At 37.4% G+C, this 19,208-nt stretch overlaps 1 protein-coding gene across 1 annotated transcript in view; it reads left to right on the forward strand.

Annotated features, from left to right (window-relative positions):
- The window catches only part of MAPKAP1 (MAPK associated protein 1), a 245,487-nt gene that overhangs the window by 109,609 nt on the left and 116,670 nt on the right, over window positions 1-19,208 (forward strand). The window contains exon 5 of the mRNA XM_063081856.1: window positions 1,804-1,976. Within this exon, the coding sequence (XP_062937926.1) occupies window positions 1,804-1,976 (173 nt within the window). The remainder of the gene's footprint in view (window positions 1-1,803; window positions 1,977-19,208) is intronic.

Genomic DNA, 19,208 nt, shown 5'->3' on the forward strand with positions numbered 1-19,208 from the left:
TGCATTATAAGTAATGATATTGAAAATCTTTTCACGTGTTTATTGACCGTTGTATATTTTCTTTGGAGAAGTGTCCAAATCCTTTGCCCATTTTTTAAATTGGATTGCTTGTATTTTTATTGTTGAGTTATAGGAGTTCTTAATATATTTTGGATAGTAGACCCTAACTAGATACATGATTTGTAAATATTTGCTCCCATTCCGTGGGTTATCTGTTCACTTTCTTAAGTTTCCTTTGAGGCACAAAAGTTTTTAATTTTGATGAAGTCCAATTTATTTCTTTTGTTGCTTGTGCTTTGGGTATCATATTAAAGAAATTATTTCCTAATCCAAAGTCATTAAGATTTACACCTGTGTTTTCCTTTTAAGAGTTTTATAGTTTTATCTCTTACATTTAGGTCTTTGATCCATTTTGAATTAATGTTTGTATATGAGGTAGGGGTCCAGATTCATTCTTTTGCATGTGGCTGTCCAGTTATCCCATTTCATTTGTTGAAAAGATGATTCTTTCCCTACTGAAATATATTTTTGAAGTACACAAACTGGAACCTACCAGTGGAATAGATAGTATGAGGGAGTAAGTAGAACGAAGATCATTGACTTAAGCAGTTGGTTTAGTCGTGGTAGCACTTATTGAAACGAGGAGGGGGGCTGTTGTGACTTAGGGTGGGAAGCAGTGAGGGACAGTCAAATGTTCTAGTTTGAACTTAAGTTGTCTGTGACACTTTTCTACATACTGTGTAATGAACATATTATGTGGGTAGGAAAAAAGACTGAGTCAAGAGTTCAAGCCTTCAGTGAGGACGGGGAATGACCTGAAGTTTGGTGGATACGAAAACAAAGAGGGGGAAAGGGTGGTGTGGTTAGATAGTTTAGGCCTCAAGCAAACAGGGAATTTTGCAAAAAAGAAGCAATGGTTTAGAATTGTTTGTGGGGACAAAGATACTTATTCCAGCTCCTGGCCTTGAAGATTCGGGGTTATTAAAAATAAAGAAAAGCAGTCCTATTTAAGAGGACAGCAGAGGAAGCAGTGTCCTCAACAACCAGCAGGTTTCAATTAGGGCAAAGAGGTGGAGGGAATGTTTTTAAAAAGCAGCTGAGGATTTATGGACGTTTGCTGGTTAGTGCATGAGTTCCAGAGGGCAGAGTGGAAGGTTCAGGAGGGAAGAGGGGCAGGTGTGTGTGAAGGATTGGGGATATATAAAGCAATGTGGGAATGGCTGTTAGGGCAATAATGGAAGACCAAGGACCTTTGTGCGGTACTGAAGTAAACAGATGTAGTGCATAGTGGAATTAGCCCTGATAGTCTCTGAGAAAGCAGGCACTTGGTGTTCCAGTGCTTTGTGCCTAAATGTTACTGCAGAGGGTACGGCAGCTTGTTAGGCAGCTTGTCTCAAAGTCTCGAGGAGTGATATGGCAGTTTCCAGGGAGGGCAGAGGATGCCAACATCTAATGGTGACTTTTCCAAGGCCACTTTGAATTAGCAAAGCAAGTCTCCTAAGAACAAATGTCACCTCTGCTCACTCTTATTCATTCATCTTAGTTGTAGTGCTCATTTACCTTCCTGCTGGCAGAGCTGGGTCCATTAGACTATTAGAAATGAAAATTAAAGGTAAGAAAAAAACCCTTGAAACTAGACAGTGTTTCCACTTTGGGATCATCCCAGGCTTGCAGCAAGTCTGTGCAGAAAGGATGAGAAATGGCTGCCCTGCACACAGGCCTGGAAAGTAGTGGCTGTGGCCCAGTAGAGTCTGCGTGACTGTGGCTGTGTACTTTCCTCTCATGCATGTGTTCTGTCTACAGGGTCATGTAGGTACAACAGCAACCAAGAAGATTGATGTCTACCTCCCCTTGCACTCAAGCCAGGACAGACTACTGCCAATGACTGTGGTGACAATGGCCAGCGCCAGGGTACAGGACCTGATTGGACTCATCTGTTGGCAGTACACAAGCGAGGGACGGGAGCCGAAGCTCAAGTAATCCTTTGTCTTTTTGGCTGCTCTAGTTTTGCGGTCTCCTGGCCATGTACATTGCATATCAGGCTGGGTCAGTCTTTCAGGACATTATTCTGGGAACCAGACCTCCACACTGATCCATCCCAGGGTGCTTACCAGATCTCAGGTGTGTGTATCTCAGGCATATCTCAAGAGAATCTGCTTGCAAACTAGATTTATAAGTTTGTGAATCCAGACAGAAAATGGATTTTCGCAATTTCCAAACCCTTTTATGATACCTGCTGATAAAAGCAGCGTGGGAAGTAATGGGAGGGAACTAACGTCTGTTGAACACCTACCAGGAGCTGGGTACTATGCTGAGCACTTCGTACTTGGTATCTCGTATGATGCTCTCGTCTCCCTGTGAGGTGGGTGATGTTCCTCATTCTGCAGAGGAGGAAACTCGGGGTCAGAGAGTTGTTACTTGCTGAAGGTCACACCAATGGGAAATGTCAGAGCTGGGATTTGATTCCAGATCTGTCTCATGCCAAGGTTTTTGCATTTTTTCCTTCTGCCTCCTACAGAACTTTTGGTCTGAACTTTGGTTTTCTTTGTTATCAGTCAGTGGCTCAATTTTTCTCTCAGTCATTAGGCTCTATTTCTCATGAAACAGTTACATTAAAAATGTAGTGCTTGAAAGTAGAATCTTTATGCCTGTACATCATTATAACTTGAACTTTAAAGTGCTTTGCTACATCTTCTCTCTCCTACTTGAATTTCTTATACAACAGGCATCCTCTTCTAGTTTTACATGCTCTTTCCAACCGTGGGGTTTGGAATACAGCAAAATGTAGTAGATGCCTTCATTTTGAAAATGGATTCTCATGGAGACTTTCTCTTCTCCCACATTTTCAGAGTCAGCATGATCCAGTCAGCTATTTTGTTTTTTTCTTTAGGTACATTAAATTTGCACATAAAATTATTCTTTCAAGTTCTGTTGACATTGCCCTCCACTTTGCCTGAATAAGTTGTGGATATAAAGATAATCTTTATTGCTCTGGTGGCAGTAGAAAACTTTTTCAGTCAAGATTCCTACCTTCTGGGCTCAGAAAAGCGTTGAGTTAGCAGCTCTCCTCAAGGTTGAGTATGATGTTGTCCCTTTTCAGCATGAATTGGGAACACAGAAACAGGAAAGGGAGCCACAGTACCAGTGGCTTTATGTATGTTGTCTGATTTAATTCTTAAAACATCACTTAGTACAGGCACTGAAACCAAGAGAGATGAAGGAGCTTGCTTAGGGTTAGACAGTAAGTAACAGAAACAGTAGCTGAACTATGACATACATTTTACAGATGAGGAAACTAAACTTAGACTAAATAACTTTCTTAAATCACTAAGTGGAAGAATTGGTATTTAAACTCAGCAGTCTCTGACTCAAAAGCCCCAGCTTTTCTCTGTTACATTATACTCTCTACCATGGAACTCTGTTATACCTGATGTTAAAATATTTATTGTACCCCTGCTTATTTGTTGCAGGCACTGTGCTAGATCTAGAAATACAGAAGTGAAAAAGGCAGTTTATGCCACCAGGGACCTTACTGTCTAAGGTAGATAGGTAATAATTATACAATACAATTACATGTAAAATCAGGTGCTGTGAGAAGATCTAACCCCATTTTGGGGGGTGAGAGTGGAGTCGTGAACAGCTGTCTTTATTAAGTGACATCTAAACTGAAACCTGAAGGAGCAGTAGGAAAAAGTCATGCCGAGAGGTTGAGAGGAGGGTGTTTTAAACAGAGGGAAAAGTATGGACTTCCAGTTATGATGGTCCTTTAAGTTCATATTTTAAATTCTACATTCTGCTCCAAATACATAGTAATGGTAAATAAAATATGTTATTGACATACTTGTAGTTTAATAAGGTAAACACCTTAGTGGACTAGAAAGAGAACCAAGGACAGAAACAGGCAGAGTGTGCCAGGAGTTGATTATTTTAGGGTATTACTTCCCTTAGAGTATGTTGTAAGTGAATTTACCAGTGTGAAATACTGATTTTTCTTAGGCTTTGGGGCACCTAGTCAGGACCTTGGTAGTCAGAGCCCCCAGTTAGTTATTCCTGTGGGGGGAACAGTCTTATTCATCTTCCTGTGTGCTATGCAAATACTGCTATTTTCTAAGTATGCCATGGTGTCAAAAAGAGTGGGAAACACTGCTTGAGGGGATGGGACCAAAGGAACTTCATGCCTTCACGGGGACCAGAAACTAGGAACTGGGTGGGACTGTCCTACCTATGAAAAGAAGCTGAATAAAGCTGCCTGGGTCTGTGGCTTGTTTAAAGTTGTGTTTCCGGGGTGGCGGGGAATAGAGATAGCAGTGCAACCAGGTCCTGGCCATAGCGTGATATCCCTAGTTTATGATATCGCTATTGTTACCAAAGGACAAGGACCCTGAGCTGTCAGTTTAAGACCTGGTTCTGGTCTGGAAGCCTCTGCTTGGATGTAGATGGAGGACAGTGCCAATGTCTGTAAAAGCACCAGACAGCGAGGGGTGAGTGGCGCGGGGGAGGGGGGTTGTGTTCCCATTCAAGAAGAGCTACCGAATTAAAATTCCAAAGCACACAAGGATAACTAGTTCCAAGAAAGACAATAATCAGATGAATTCATTCCCAGCAGGATATAATAAAAAATCTAAAAATTAATTTCAAATAGATATGTTTAAAATTATCAAAGATACTATGGAAAGCATAACATCCATGGTAAACTTCTAGGAATTTGTGAAACAAAACCAGGCAGATGCAGATTTGAATTTAGAAAAGAACTAGTTAAAAGTACTGGAAATATAAAATACAGTTATTAAAGTAAAAAAAAAAAGCATATATGTGATAAACTCTAGACTGGACATAATTCAAGAGAGAATGAGTGGAAAGATAGTTGATAATAAGGAATTCAGGATGTACACAAAGGTAAAAAGGTACAAAGAATGAAAAGTAAGTTAAAAGACACAGAGCAAAGATTGTAAGGCTCCCCACCTGTGAAGTGGAGAATGGAGTGAATAGCAGAGAAGCAGTATTTGAAGAGATAATGGCAGAGAATTTCCCAGAATTGAAGGCAGGTATGAATGAGTCTTCCTGTTAAAAGCATATACAAATTAAATGGGGGAAGCACAGACTTTTCAACAAATAGTATTGGAACAATTGAACTTCCATAAGCCAAAAAAATCAGCTTCAACCTAAACCTCACACCTTGTATTAATTCAAAACAAAGCATAATGTAAATGTAAAATGTAAAATTATAACACTCTTAGAAGAAAACAGAGGAGAAAAATCTTTGGGGACTAGGGATGGATGGAGAATTCTTATACAAGACACTAAAAACAGGATCTGTAATAGAAAAACATTGATAAATTAGCCTTCATCAAAATTAAAAACATTTGCTCTGCAAAAGACTGTTAAAGAGGATGAAAAGACAAATTACAGACTGGAAGAAAATATTTGTAAACCACATATCTGATTAAAGACATATATAGAATATATGAAGAACTGTTAAAACTCAACAGTAAAAAATATTCCAATCAATCAGACAATGGGCAAAGACATAAACAGACATTTCACTTAAGAGGATATGCAGATGGCAGACAGGTAACACCATTAGCTATTAGAGAAATGCAAATTTAAACCATACACTATTAGAATGGCTAAAATAAAAAATAGTGATGACACCAATTGCTGGCAAGGGTGTGGAGAAACTAGATTATACATCATTGCTGTTGGTAGTGTAAAATGGTATCTAGTTCTGGAAAACACTTTGGCAGTTTCTTATAAAGTTAAACATTTACTTATTTATTATTCCAGAGCAGTGAAAACTTAAATCTACACTAAAACCTGTACACAAATGTTTATAGTAGCTTTATTTGTAATACTTAAAACTGGAAACAATCCAAATGTCCTTCAACAGGTGAGTGATTAAACACTGTGGTATATCCATGCAATGTAATACTGCTCAGCAGTAAAAAAAAGGGACAGACTGTTGATACATGCATCAGCTTGGATGGGTTCGCTTAGCGAAAAAGCCAACCTCAAAAGGTTTCATACTATATGATTCCATTTATGTAACATCCTCAAAATGACAGAAGTATAGAGATGGAGAACAGCTGAATGGTTACCAAGGGGGTAGAGACAGTGTTAGGGAAGGGGCAGCAACTATAAAGGGGTGGTAAAAGAAGAGCTTCTCTGTGCAGTTCTTCTCTGATACAGTTCTGTATCGTGGTGATGGCTACATAAATCTATACGTGCAATCAAATGCATAGAACCCACACACACACACAAACATGCACAAATGAGTACATGTAAAAACTGGTAAAAACTGAATAAGTCTTGTTAACAGAATTGTATCAATGTCAATTTTGTGATCTTGATATTGGACTACAATTATATGCAATGTCACCATAGGGGAAAGCTGAGCGAAAGATTCAGGGGGGGGGGACTCTGTACTTCTTGTGAATCTATAATTATCTTCCCCACTTCTTATAAGTCTATAATTCTTTTAAAAATAAAAGTTTAAAAAATGGTACTTAAAAAAAAAACAAAAACAAACACTTCCCATGTGTCAAATTGCAGAATATTAATTCATACCTAGATATATTGCAGTGAAACTGGAGAACATCAAGGGTATAGAGGAAATAAAGTTTGTAAAGGTTACCAGAGAGATGAGATACATTTCCTACAAAGGAACCACATTTGGACTAATAGCAGAATCTTCAACGGCTATAATAGATACCAGAAGACATTGGTATGCCTTCAAAGTGTTGAGGAAAAATAACTATAAACCTCAATTTTATGGTGATTATTCAAGGCATTTATTGACAAAAACCATGAAATTTTGTCACACACATTCCTTTATTTAATGTACTTGGTTCTTAAACTTTTTGGTCTCATGACCTCTTTATGCAGATTGAGCATTCCTAATCTGAAAATCTGAAGTTTTCTGAGCTCAAAGAAAACACTCATTGGAACATTGACTAAAATTAATAATTTTTACTGCTTCTTAATGAATATTAGGTTGCACAATTTAATGAACATTAAAATTGGCATTTTCATTTTATTCATCTATTTTTTGCTGTTAAGTGTGTGGCACTGAAGAATTCAGTGACTCCTAGTACAGATTAGTGTCATTGCCTTGATGCACGGTAAGATACCGGCAATTTTACCCAGGGTTGTTTGTACACTATCAGTGTAAATGTCAGCACAATGAAAATGGCCAATAGTGTTTTAGTATTATTATGAAAATATCTTCTGCTTCAGGGAACCCTAGTTGTCTTCAGACCGTACTTTGATAACCATTGGTTTAAAGAACCACTTCAGGAGTACTTCAGCAAGAAGAAAGCTGGGCACTGAGGGAAGGAATTGGTTGCAAGAAATAGTGCTGAACAAAGAAATTCATAAAATGTAATGATAAATCTTGTTAACTACTGACTGCAAAACAAAGCCTGAAAAATAATTTTTGTATGAGTTTTAAAATGTGACCTGAAGTTTTAGACAACTGTGTCAAGGAAGATGGGAGGGAAAAGTTCAGTGGGTAACTACAGCATACTAAGCTCGTGTCCAGATTAAAGAGGATAGAGCCACTGAATATATGAACAAGTGAAACAGGAAAATGTATAGCCAAACATTTTATTAAAAATTTAAAAGTAACCACTGAAAGAAAAAAATTCCTGTAGCTTTCTAAATAGTAAATGTGAAAAATAATGAAAAAAAAGCTTATCAATTCAACAGAAGGTATGGAAGAATAAAAAGAAGCAGAGAAAAGAGGCAATAAACATAACACAAAATAAGATGTAGACTTGTCTAAATATATCATTAACCAAAGTAAATTAAAATAGAAACTCACCTATTATAAGATAAAATTTAAGAAATTATGTTTAAAACAATTTTTTAGTGTGAATGCCACTCACCAGATAAACACCTAAAATAAAATGACAGCAGTTGAAATTTACTCCTTCCTTCCGCCTCCTTCCCTAGTTCCTTCCCAGTTCAAAAGCTGTCAGGCACCCATTCTGCTTTCTCCTTTCCCATTGGCCAGAGTCTTCAGCTCCACTTGGCCAAGAGGGATGGGGAGGTTGGAAATGAGTGAAACAGTGGAATTTTCTAAAAATTAATTTTTAATTGAAATGTATTGATTGTATATATTTATGGGGTACACAGTTATATTTCAATACATGTATCTAATGTGTAGTGATCAAATCAGGGTAGTTAGCAAACTCATCATCACAAAAATTCACTGTTTCCTTGTGATGAGAAAATTTAAGCTCCTCTCTTCTAGCCATGTGAAATCATACAATAAATTATTGTTAATTATAGATGCTTAGCATTACTGTACACCACTAGAACTTATTTTTCCTATCTAACTGTAATTTTGTGTCTATTAACCAACCTCTCACTATTCCCCTCCTTCCTCCTCTTCCCAGCCAATAGTAAACACAGGTCTATGCTCTACTTCAACATATTATTTATTTCCCACATATGAGTGAGAACATGCAGTATTTATCTTTCTGTCCCTAACTTACTTTACTTAACATAAGATCTTCCAGGCTCATCCATGTTGCTGAAAATGACAGGATTTCATTTCTTTTTCATGGCTGAATAGTATTCCATTGTGTATATATATCATTTTCTTTATCCGTTTATTGAAACAGGATTTAAGGCAAAAATAAATCAATAGAAATATTTTGGTAAACTATGTAATGAAATAAAGAGTGACCTACCAATATTATATAATTCTCTGTATGTATCTAGCAACACAGACTCAAAATATATTAAAGGAATTATAGAGAGACATTAACTGATCCACACTTAAAACAGGAAATTTCAATACATTCCAATCAGAACATGATAAATGAAGCAGACCAAAAATTACTAAGGATAAGAAATATTCAAACAACATGATTAACAATTACATGACATGTAAAATTCTGAACCCCCAAAATAGAGATTAGTTTACAAAAATAAACATTAGTGAAGTTCAGAGATTACATTTTATGAATATTTATACTCAAGTGTACCCTACTATGTTGATATTTTTGAATAGTTGTTCCGTAAGTATATTTCAAATTACACAATTACATTGAATAAACTGTGGTCTTTTGAAATTTTTACAATTCTTATTGACATATTTCTCAATTCAATTTGATGTAAGACAATCTGTAGAGTAAATCCCTGAGATCTTTTCCTGTTGGGCAGCGTAGTGCAAAGTATTTTCTATCCAGCCTGTTTGCCTGTTTGTACTTGTGTTGGAATAGATTCTTAGTTGGTCTTTTCTGATGTGTCGGCCCTTTGGAAGAGCTCTTCATTCATAGGGGTTCAAATTGCTAGATGCATGAGAGAGCTTTCCTCCAATTTTAGCCTGGTTGTCAAGAAAACCATTTATATAAGAATATTGTTCTCCTGTCTCTGTGCCTTGAAAACTGTCTATGGTAGTAGACTTTGGCCCCAAGGAAAGAATGCAGAATTTGGCTGGAATTCCTGGCTTCCTTTACTCTTACACATGTTAACTCTTGAGCAAGATTGGATTGTGATATTTAGGCTGATTTCCTGATTATTTTGATGCACCAATTTTAGGGGAAACGTTTGGAAGAAATCAACTGAAATAATTAAAATCTCTGGATAATTTAATTTTAAAATTTGTACTTTGTCATTAATTCATGTTTATTGAATTTTGACCAGAAAATGTAGACTATAAAATTTCTGCTTAGAGATTTATTCATATCTGGGGCTTACTATATATTATAATTTTTAAGAATATTCCATGAACTCTGGAGAAAATTACTCTCTCGGGGTTATACTCCTCAATGTATATTTATTAAATCAACGTCCTTAATTACTTATTACTATTATCATTTGTTTTTTGACTATATGATTTATGGATGATAAAGAGAAATGTATTAAAGTTTCCATTTGCTTGTATGTTTCTGTTAACTTCTCCTGAGATTTCAACAGTTTTCTGCTGTATATAATTTCAGTACACGTAAAGATTCATGCATTTTATATCTTTATTGTGAATTGTACTTCAATATAAAATAGTCCTATTTGTTCTATTTATGTATTGTGCCTTTTTCTTTGCTTTATTTCAGCAATATGAGCTTTTACTTTTCCCCTGCTCTTTGCTCTTTGTTCAGCCTTTTACTTTTGCCTTTTTGTTTTAAATATGTTCAATAGTTTTCTAAGATTTTTCTTCTTTGACTCAATCTAAGTCATTGTCTTTTCATAGGAAGTTTATCTTTCTAATTTTATGTTAACTTGTTTTAGGCTTGGTTTTTTATGTTTTCTTTGTTTTTTTCTTTAAAAAATTTCAAGGACAGTTTTAGGTTTACAGAAAAATTGCATAGAAAGTACAGAGTTCCCATATATATCCTTCCCACCCCTCATTTTCTCCTATTACTAATATTTTGCATTAGTGTGGTACATTTGTTAAAATTGATGAACCAATATTGACACATGACTAGTTTACATTGGGGTTCACTCTTTGTATTGTACAGTTCTAATGGTTATATCATAACAGAATGGTTTCACTGCCCTGAAAATGCCCTGTGCTCTGTCTGTTCATCTCTGCCCCCTTACCTCTAGCAACCACTGATCTTTTTATTATACAGTTTTGCGTTTTGCAGAATGTCATCTAGTTGAAATCATACTATGTGTAGCCTTTTCATGCTGGTTTCTTTCACTCGGCAGTGTGCATTTAAGTTTTCATTTCTTTTTGTAACTTGATAGACTTTTAAAATTTTTATTTAAAAAAAGTTTTTTCTCTTTTTTTACTGAAACATGATTGATTATACATACTTGTGAGGTACAGAGTTGAATATCAATATTTATATACAATATGTGCTGATCAAATCAAGATAATTGCTATATTCATTGTTGCAAAATGTGATCATTCTTTGGGACCCTTTACCAATTTCTCCTTCTCCCTCCCCCTTTCCCACGTCTAATAATGACAGTCTGTTCTCTCCTTCTGAAAGTTCAGTTTATTATTATGATTGTTCTATCTTTCTATTTATTTTTTAGCTCCCAATTACAAATGAGGATGTGGTATTTCTCTTTTTGTGCCTGGCATATTTCATGTAACATAATTTTCTCCAAGCTCACCCATGTTGCTGCAAGTGGCAGAATTTCATTCTTTTTTATGGCTGAGTAGTGTTCCTTTGTGTATATGTAACACGTTTTCCTTATCTAGTCGTCTGTCGTTGGATATTTAGATTGATTCCATCTCTTGGCTATTGTAAATAGAGCTTCGATAAACATGGGAGTGCAGGTATCTCTTAGACATGATGATTTCCATTCCTTTGGGTACATACCCAACAGTGGGATTGTTGGATCATATGGCAGTTCTGTCAGTAGTTTGAGAAACCTCCCTACTGTTTTCCATAATGGCTACATTAATTTACAGTCCCAACAAGACTGTGGGCTGGTTCTTCTTTCTCTGCATCCTTGCCAGCATTTGTTATTCTCTGTCTTTTCAATAATAGCTAATCTAACTGGGATGAGATGATATCTCAGTGTGGTTTTGATCTGCATTTCCCTGATGCTTAGTGACGGTGAGCATTTTTTCATGTATCTGTTGGTCGTTTCTATATCTTTGAGAAATGCCTATTCAGCCCCTTTGCCCATTTTATAATCGGGTTACTTGTTTTTTCACTGTTAAGTTGTTTGAGTTCCTCGTATATTCTGGATATTAATCCCTTGTCTGATGCATAGTTTGCAGATGATTTCTCCTATTCCGTAGGTGATTTTTCACACTGTTGATTGTTTCCTTTGCTATACAGAAGCTTTTTAGTTTGATATAATCCCATTTGTTTTTCCTTTTGCGGCCTGTGCTTTTGAGGTCTTATTCATGAAGTCTTTGCCCAGTCCTACATCCTGAAGTGTTTCCTCTGTTTTCTTTTAGGAGTTTTAAAGTTTTAGGTCTTATGTTTTAGTTTTTAATCCATTTTGAGTTGATTTTGGTACATGGTGAGGTCTAGTTTCATTTTTCTATACATGGATGTCTGGTTTTCCCAGCACCATTTATTGAAGAGGCTGTCTTTTCCCTAGTGTATGTTCTTGTGGCTTTGCCGAAGATCAGTTGGCTATAAGAATGTGAAGTGATTTCTGGGTTCTCTGTTCTGTTCTGTTGGTCCAAGTGTCTGTTTTTATGCCAGTACCATGCTGTTTTGGTTACTATAGCTTTATAGTCTAATTTGAAGTTAGGTAGTGTAATGCCTCCAGCTGTATTTTTTTTGCTGTTCAGAATTGCTTTGGCTGTTGGTGGTCTTTTGTTGTTCCTGTGAATGTTAGGATTGTTTTTTTCTATTTCTGTGAAGAACGTCATTGGTATTTTGATGGGTATTGCATTGAATCTGTAGATCACTTTGGGTAGTATGGACATTTTCACAACGTTAATTCTTCCAATCCATGAACATGGGATGTCTTTCCATCTTTTTGTGTCTTCTTTATTTCAGTAATGTCTTGTAGTTCTCATTGTAGAGATCTTTCACCTCCCTGGTTAAATTGATTCCTAGAATTTTTTTTTTTTTTTTTTTTTTTTTGGTGACTATTGTAAATGGGCTTGCTTTCTTGATTTCTTTTTCTGCTAGTTTGTTTTTGGAGTATAAAAACTTGATTTTTGTATCCTGCAACTTTACTGAAATCATTTATCAGCTCTAAGTTTTTTGCTAGAGTCTTTAGATTTTCTATATATAGGATCATGTCCTCTACAAAAAGGGATAATTTGACTTCATCTTTTCCAGTCTGGATGCCCTTTGTTTCTTTCTCATGCCTCATTGCTCTAGCTAGTACTTCCAATGCTATGTAAATAGGAGTGGTGAAAATGGGCATCCTTTTCTTTTCCTGTTCTTTATACCATTCAGGATGATATTGCTGGTGAGTTTGTTATAAGTGGCTCTTATTGTGTTGAGATATTTTCCTTCTATACCTAATTTGCTGAGAGTCTTTATCATGAAGGGATGTTGAATTTTGTCGAGTGCTTTTTCTGTATCTGTTGAGATAATCATATGGTTTTTGTCCTTGATTTTGTTCTTTGGATTTTAGCTATTTTAGTAGGTATTTTAATAGGTGTGTTGTGGTATCTTGTTATTTGCAATTCCCTAATGATGTGATGTTGAGCATCTTTTCATATGCTTATTTGCCATCTGTTTGTCTTCTTTGGTGAGCTGTCCAGATCTTTGCCTATTTTTTAATTGGGGTTTTTGTTTTCTCATTGTTGAGTTTTAGGAGTTCTTTGTGTATTTCAAATACAAGTCCTTTGTCAAATATGTGTTTTACAGAGATTTTTCTTCCAATCTGGGTCTTGTCTTTTCATTCTCTTAACAGTATATTTTTCAGAACAGGAGTTTATTATTTATTTTCAAATTTTCAGCAAGGTAGATAAGAGATGCACCTTCAGCTGCTTCATTTTGGTGAATTAAACCAAATTTGGAACAAGGAACAATTCATCATTGCCCGTCACATAAGTGTTATAGTGATGTTTCTAAATGATTTCTTTACTGCTGCTAATCCATAGAACAGAAATTTTAAATGTTAATGAACTCCAACTTATCAGTTTTTTTCAAGGATTGTGCTTTTGGATTTGTATCTACAAAGTCATCACCAAATCCAAGGTTACTTAGATTTTCTCCTGTGTTATCTTCTAGAAGTTTTGTAATTTTGTGCTTTACATTTAGGTCTGTGATGCATGTTGAGTTGATTTATTGTGAAAGGTGTAACGTCTGTGTTTATTTTTTACATGTAAGTATCCACTTGCTCCAGCACTATTTGTTGAAGAGGCTTTTGTTTCTCCACTTGCTTTGTGGTCAAAGATCAAGTTACCTGTATTTCTGTGGGTTCATTTCTGACATGTAAGATTTTTTAAACCATTTCTTAAGGTATACTTCTCCATCAGATTCAAATGAAACAATATCTTTTGAGTAACACCCATTTGTGAAAGAGAGAAAAATAAAATTCAGTGAGGTTTTACCCTGTTGTGAATTTAGAGAGGAGGGATACACCTGCCCTTGACACAAAGCCACATTTACTCAACAGATAATTTAAGGGATTTTCAAGGGTAATTTTGACTATTCCCAATTTTTATGAAGAGACTTTAGGTGCATATTATGAGACTTTTGTACACTAGTATGGTCATTCTTTGCCTTCTTCCTTTCATTTGTCCCTTAGGCATTGAACACAGTTTTCCTGATTTCTTATCTACTATTGCTGTTTATCAGGTTTCTGATAGGTGAGCTATGAAAAGCCTGAAGAGTTTTGCTGTAGTCCAGAACCTGGAGTAGTATACCTTGGAGATTATTGCTATGCTCAGTGAGTGGAAGATTCAGGTTACAGAGCAGTACAGTCCAAAAGAAATACAATGTAAGCTGCAAAAGTGAGGCACATTTGTAATTTAAAATTTTCTAGTAATCACATTTTTAAAAATTAAAAGAGGTGAAATAAATTTTCATAATATATTTTATTGTATCCCAAATATTATTTCAACATGTAATCAGTAGAAAAAATTGTTAATGAGAGAGTGCTTAGTAGCCACATGTAGCTTATGGTTACTGCATTAGCCCATTTTGTGTTGCTATAACAGAAACACCTGAGACTGAGTAATTTATAAAGAAAAGAGGTTTATTTGGGTTAAGATTCTGGGACAGCTGCATCTGGCATGGGCCTCAGGCTGCTTCTACTCATGGCGGAAAGTGTCAGGCAGCCAGCGGGTACAGGCAGATCACATGGCAAGAGGAAGCGCGCGCGTGAGAGAGAGGAGGTGCCAGGGTCTTTTAAACAACCAGCTCTTGCGGGAACTAATAGAGCAAGAACTCATTCATTAATCTCCCCTCCCCCAGGGAGAGCATTAATCCATTCATGAGGGATCTGCCCCTATGACTCAGTTTCCAACACTGCCACGTTAAATTTCCAAATGAGTTTTGGGGGAGACAACACATCCAAACTCTATCATTCCACCCCTGGCCCCCCAAAACTCATGTCACTCTCACACACAAAATACAGTCTTTCTATCACAGCAGTCCCAAAAGTCTTAGCTTGTTCCAGCACCAACTTAAAAGTCCAAAGTCTCATATGAGACCAAAGGCAAAACTCCTTCCAGCTGTGAACCTATAAAAATCACAACCAAATTTATCTACTGCCAAGATACAATGGTGGAACAGACATTGGATATACATTCCCATTCCAAAAGGGAAAAATAGGCCAAAAGAAACATGAAACAGGTCCCAAATAAGTTCTAAACCCAGCAGAGCAGGCATTAAATCTCAAAGCTGGTGAATCGTGTACCTTGACTCCGTGTTCAGCCTCCTCTGTATGTTGGTGTGGGGGTTGGGGCCCCAAATCCTCAGGCAGTTCTGCTCCAGTGGCTTTCCTGGTCTCAGGTGATGCTTTAGCTCTCACAGGCTGGCATTGCATGCTGGTAGCTCCACAGGTCTGGGGTCTCCATGGCGATCCCACTCTTATGGCTCCACTAGGCATGGTGCTGATGGGGTTTCTCTGCTGCAACTCCAACCCCGCATTTGCATTTCCACTCAGCATTACTGTAGTGAAGGTTATCTGCAATGACTCCACCCCTGCAACAAATCTCTTCCTGGGCCCCCAGACTTTTCCTTACATTCTTTGAAATCTGGGTGGAGGCTCCCAAGCCTCCACAGCTCTGGCATTCTGCCAGCCTGTAGACCTAACACCACATGGATGCCACCAAGACTTCCGGCCTGTATTTTCCATAGCTGTTGCACAAACCACACTTGGGGCCACCTGAGGCAGGGCTGCTCCAGCCAGAGCAGCTGGGATGCAGGGAGCAGGTTCCTGAGGGCAGCTGTGCCGCAGGTCTGTCCTCTAGGACAACTCAGTCCTTCTAGGCCTCAGGGCCTGTGATGGGCAGGGCACCCTTCCAGACTTCTCAAATGCCTTTAGGGCTTCCCCCCCCCACCATTGTCCTGGTTATTAGCATCTGGCTGCCTCACCTCCAAGATAATGCCTTTAGCGACCAGTTTATCTGTTTCACACTTGCATTTTTCTCCTGCTCTCTGCTTCTCTACCACATGGCCAGGCTGCAAATTTTCCAAATCTTTCCTCTGCTTTCCTTTTAAGTTCTGGCTTTACATCACTCCTTTGCCACCATAACTCAGAATAGGCTGTTAAAAGTAACCATGCAGCTTCCTTAATGCTTTGCTGCTTAGAAATTTCTTCTGCCAAATGCTCTGGTTTATAGCTCCTAAGTTCTAGCTTCCACAAAGTCCAAGGGCATGGACACAATGAAGCCAAGTTCCTTGCTGTGGTGTAGCAAGGGTTATCTTTTGTCCAATTCCTGATAAGGTGCTCATTTCTATCTGAGACCTCATCATCCGCATGGTCTTTACTGTCCACATTTCTATCAGCATTCTAGTCACAACCATTTAACCAGTCTCTAAAACGTTCCAAACATTCTCTCATCTTTTTGTCTTCTTCTGAGTCCCCCAAACTCCTCCAACCTTTGCCTAACACCCAGTTCCAAAGCCATTTCCACATTTTCAAGTATCTGTTATAAGCAACACTCTGCTTCTCTGGTACCAATTTTCAGTATTAGTCCGTTTTGTGTTGATATAACAAATACCTGAGACTGGGTAATTTATAAAGAACAGAGGTTTATTTACAATTCTGGGACAGCTGCATCTGGCTGCTTCTACTCATGGTGGAAAGTGTCAGGCAGCCGGTGGGTACAGACAGGTCATATGGCAAGAAGAAGCAAGAGAGAGAGAGGGAGGAGGTGCCAGGGTCTTTTAAACAACCAGCTTTCGTGGGAACTAACAGAGTGAGAACTCACTTATTAATCTCCCCACCCAGGGAGAGCATTAATCCATTCATGAAGGATCTGCCCCCAGGACTCAGTCAGTTTCCAATACTGCCACATTGGGGATCAAATTTCCATGAGTTTTTGAGGGGACAACACATCCAAACTCAGTCAGTTACCGTATTGGACAAGTGCAATATATCCAAGATGTGGTATAGCCATGCAATGGTAAACACTGTGGATTTGCTTTATTCTCATGTAACCTCAGCTATCTAGAGCCCTTGGGGAAAGTTGGTTTGTTTTGTAGATAGTTGAGGGTTTCTTTCATGAGGCATCAAAGTTTATTTTAATCCGTTTTTCATAGATACTCTCTAAATTGTGATAACATCTTTCCTTGCCTTCTTACTCAGAGTATAACTTAGTGGCTGAAAGTAAACTGTCTAACAGGATAATTATGAAAATCAAATGAGAAAGTACATGGCTTGTTCTCAGTGAATGTTTGTTTTTGCTGTTGCTTAATAATATAACTGTAGTCAGCTACTACTGCAGCCAGTACTGATAGTAGTTCAGCGATAGCAGCATAATTTAGCCCTTTCTTGATGTACTGTTATAATACTCTGATGCCTTATGGAATTATGACAGTATTTAGGAATTATGACCTTACATGATATGTTTCCAGACAACTTTGCTATTTGAATTCTTTTGTATGTTCTTTATGGTTCCCTTTTTCCCTGTCTGCCCACCTGTATCTATTCTCCCTTTTCTACATTGCTGCTTCTGCTTTATATTTTTTAGAGTCATCATTGAGAACCACTTACCTAAATAATACAACTTAAGTGGCCCTTCCCACTCTGACTCTCAGCTGTGCTCCCATGCATCCTAAGGCATCATATTCTTTAACTGGCCGCTTCTTGACACCAATACCATGTCTCCTTTTGCTGTTTCCTTAGTCAGAAATGCCTTTCTCACTCCTTTCTTTTGATATCCTATTTTATCTCAAAAGCTTAAGTCCTTTTTTATTCCTTCATTTAGCAAATATTTTTGGAGTTTTAGGACCTAGGTAGTGAGGATAAAAGGGAGAATAAGAGAAATGTGATTGCAGTACTCAAAATATTTACAGTTTGTTGACGAAGAAGAAATTATCAAGTGTAATAGCACTTTATAACTAGCTCATTTCACTTATATTTATATTTATTCATGCATTCAACAAACATTTATTGAGTGTTTGCTATATACCAGACATTTTACTGGTTGTACAGTGATGAGTGGAGCTCATACATGGTCTTTCTTCATGAATTCCACAGTGTAAGGATGGAAATGGGTAAATAACTAATATAATTCAAATAATTAAACTAAATAATGTTTGCTTTAAAACAGTTATATGCTCTGAAGGAAAGGAACACCATTTGTGGGAGCCTAGCCTGAGAAAGTGATACCAAAGGCATTTGGGTGGGGGAAGGTCCCCTCAGATGGAACAGCATGGCAGTGGCCATGTGGCAGGAGGAAACCTGTTGAGGTCAGGGAACAAAAGAAGACCAGTATGGCTGGAGCACAAAGAAGAGTAGAGAATAGAGTAGCATGAGACTGAAAATGGGCAGTGGCCTCAGTGGAGATTGAGAGAAGTGGACAGATTCTGGAAATATTTGAGAGGTAAAATTCACAGCACTTGGGGATGAATTAGATATGAAGAGTGTGAGAGAGGAGAGGTGTCAAAGGTGACTCCCTAGATTTTGAACTTGTGCATCTTGATGCATTGTTGTGCCTTCACTGAAGTAGAGAACATTGGAAGAGCAAGTTTTGTGTGTTTTTGTTTTGTGAAGAGGAGTTGTAGAGGCAGCATGAGTTTAGTCTTCTGTTAATTTGAGATGTTTTTGCTGTATCTAAAAGAAGTTTTCAAATAGTCTTTTGTACTTGCTTGTCTGGAGTTTAGAGGAGGGAGATATGAGCTAGAAATGGGAACTTGGAAGTCATCTACATAGAAATACTAATTGAAGCCTCCAGCATGGATGAGTAAAAAGAGATAAGGGCGTAAGAGTGGACACTGAAGAACTTTGTGGATGGTGGTGTTGAGAAGGGATGTCCTACAGAAGAAATAAGTTCAGAGTGGGGTGAATGAATAGTTCAGTTTTAGGTGTAATGAAGACTTGAGAGATATATAAGTGAAGAAGTCTTAGAAGTAATTGGATAGATGTGAGTTTAGAATCTGGACCATGTCTGTCTCATGGGCTTATATCCACCAGTCCATAAAAACAGTGCTTTTTTAAAAACACATAACAAATACTCAATAAATAATCTGTGGAATGGATGAGAGAATATGGAAACATTCAAAGATCTGGGCTGAAATTTTCCACTCTTGCTCTGCCAGGGAGGTCCTTTTCCAATTGTCTGCTAAGACAAGTGTCTTACTGTATACAGACTTCTTTTCTCAATAAAAATTATGAAGTTGGATGTTCTGAAATAGGTGATATATTTATGT

This window comes from Cynocephalus volans, chromosome 17 (assembly GCF_027409185.1).
Source record: "Cynocephalus volans isolate mCynVol1 chromosome 17, mCynVol1.pri, whole genome shotgun sequence".
Taxonomy (NCBI): domain Eukaryota; kingdom Metazoa; phylum Chordata; class Mammalia; order Dermoptera; family Cynocephalidae; genus Cynocephalus; species Cynocephalus volans.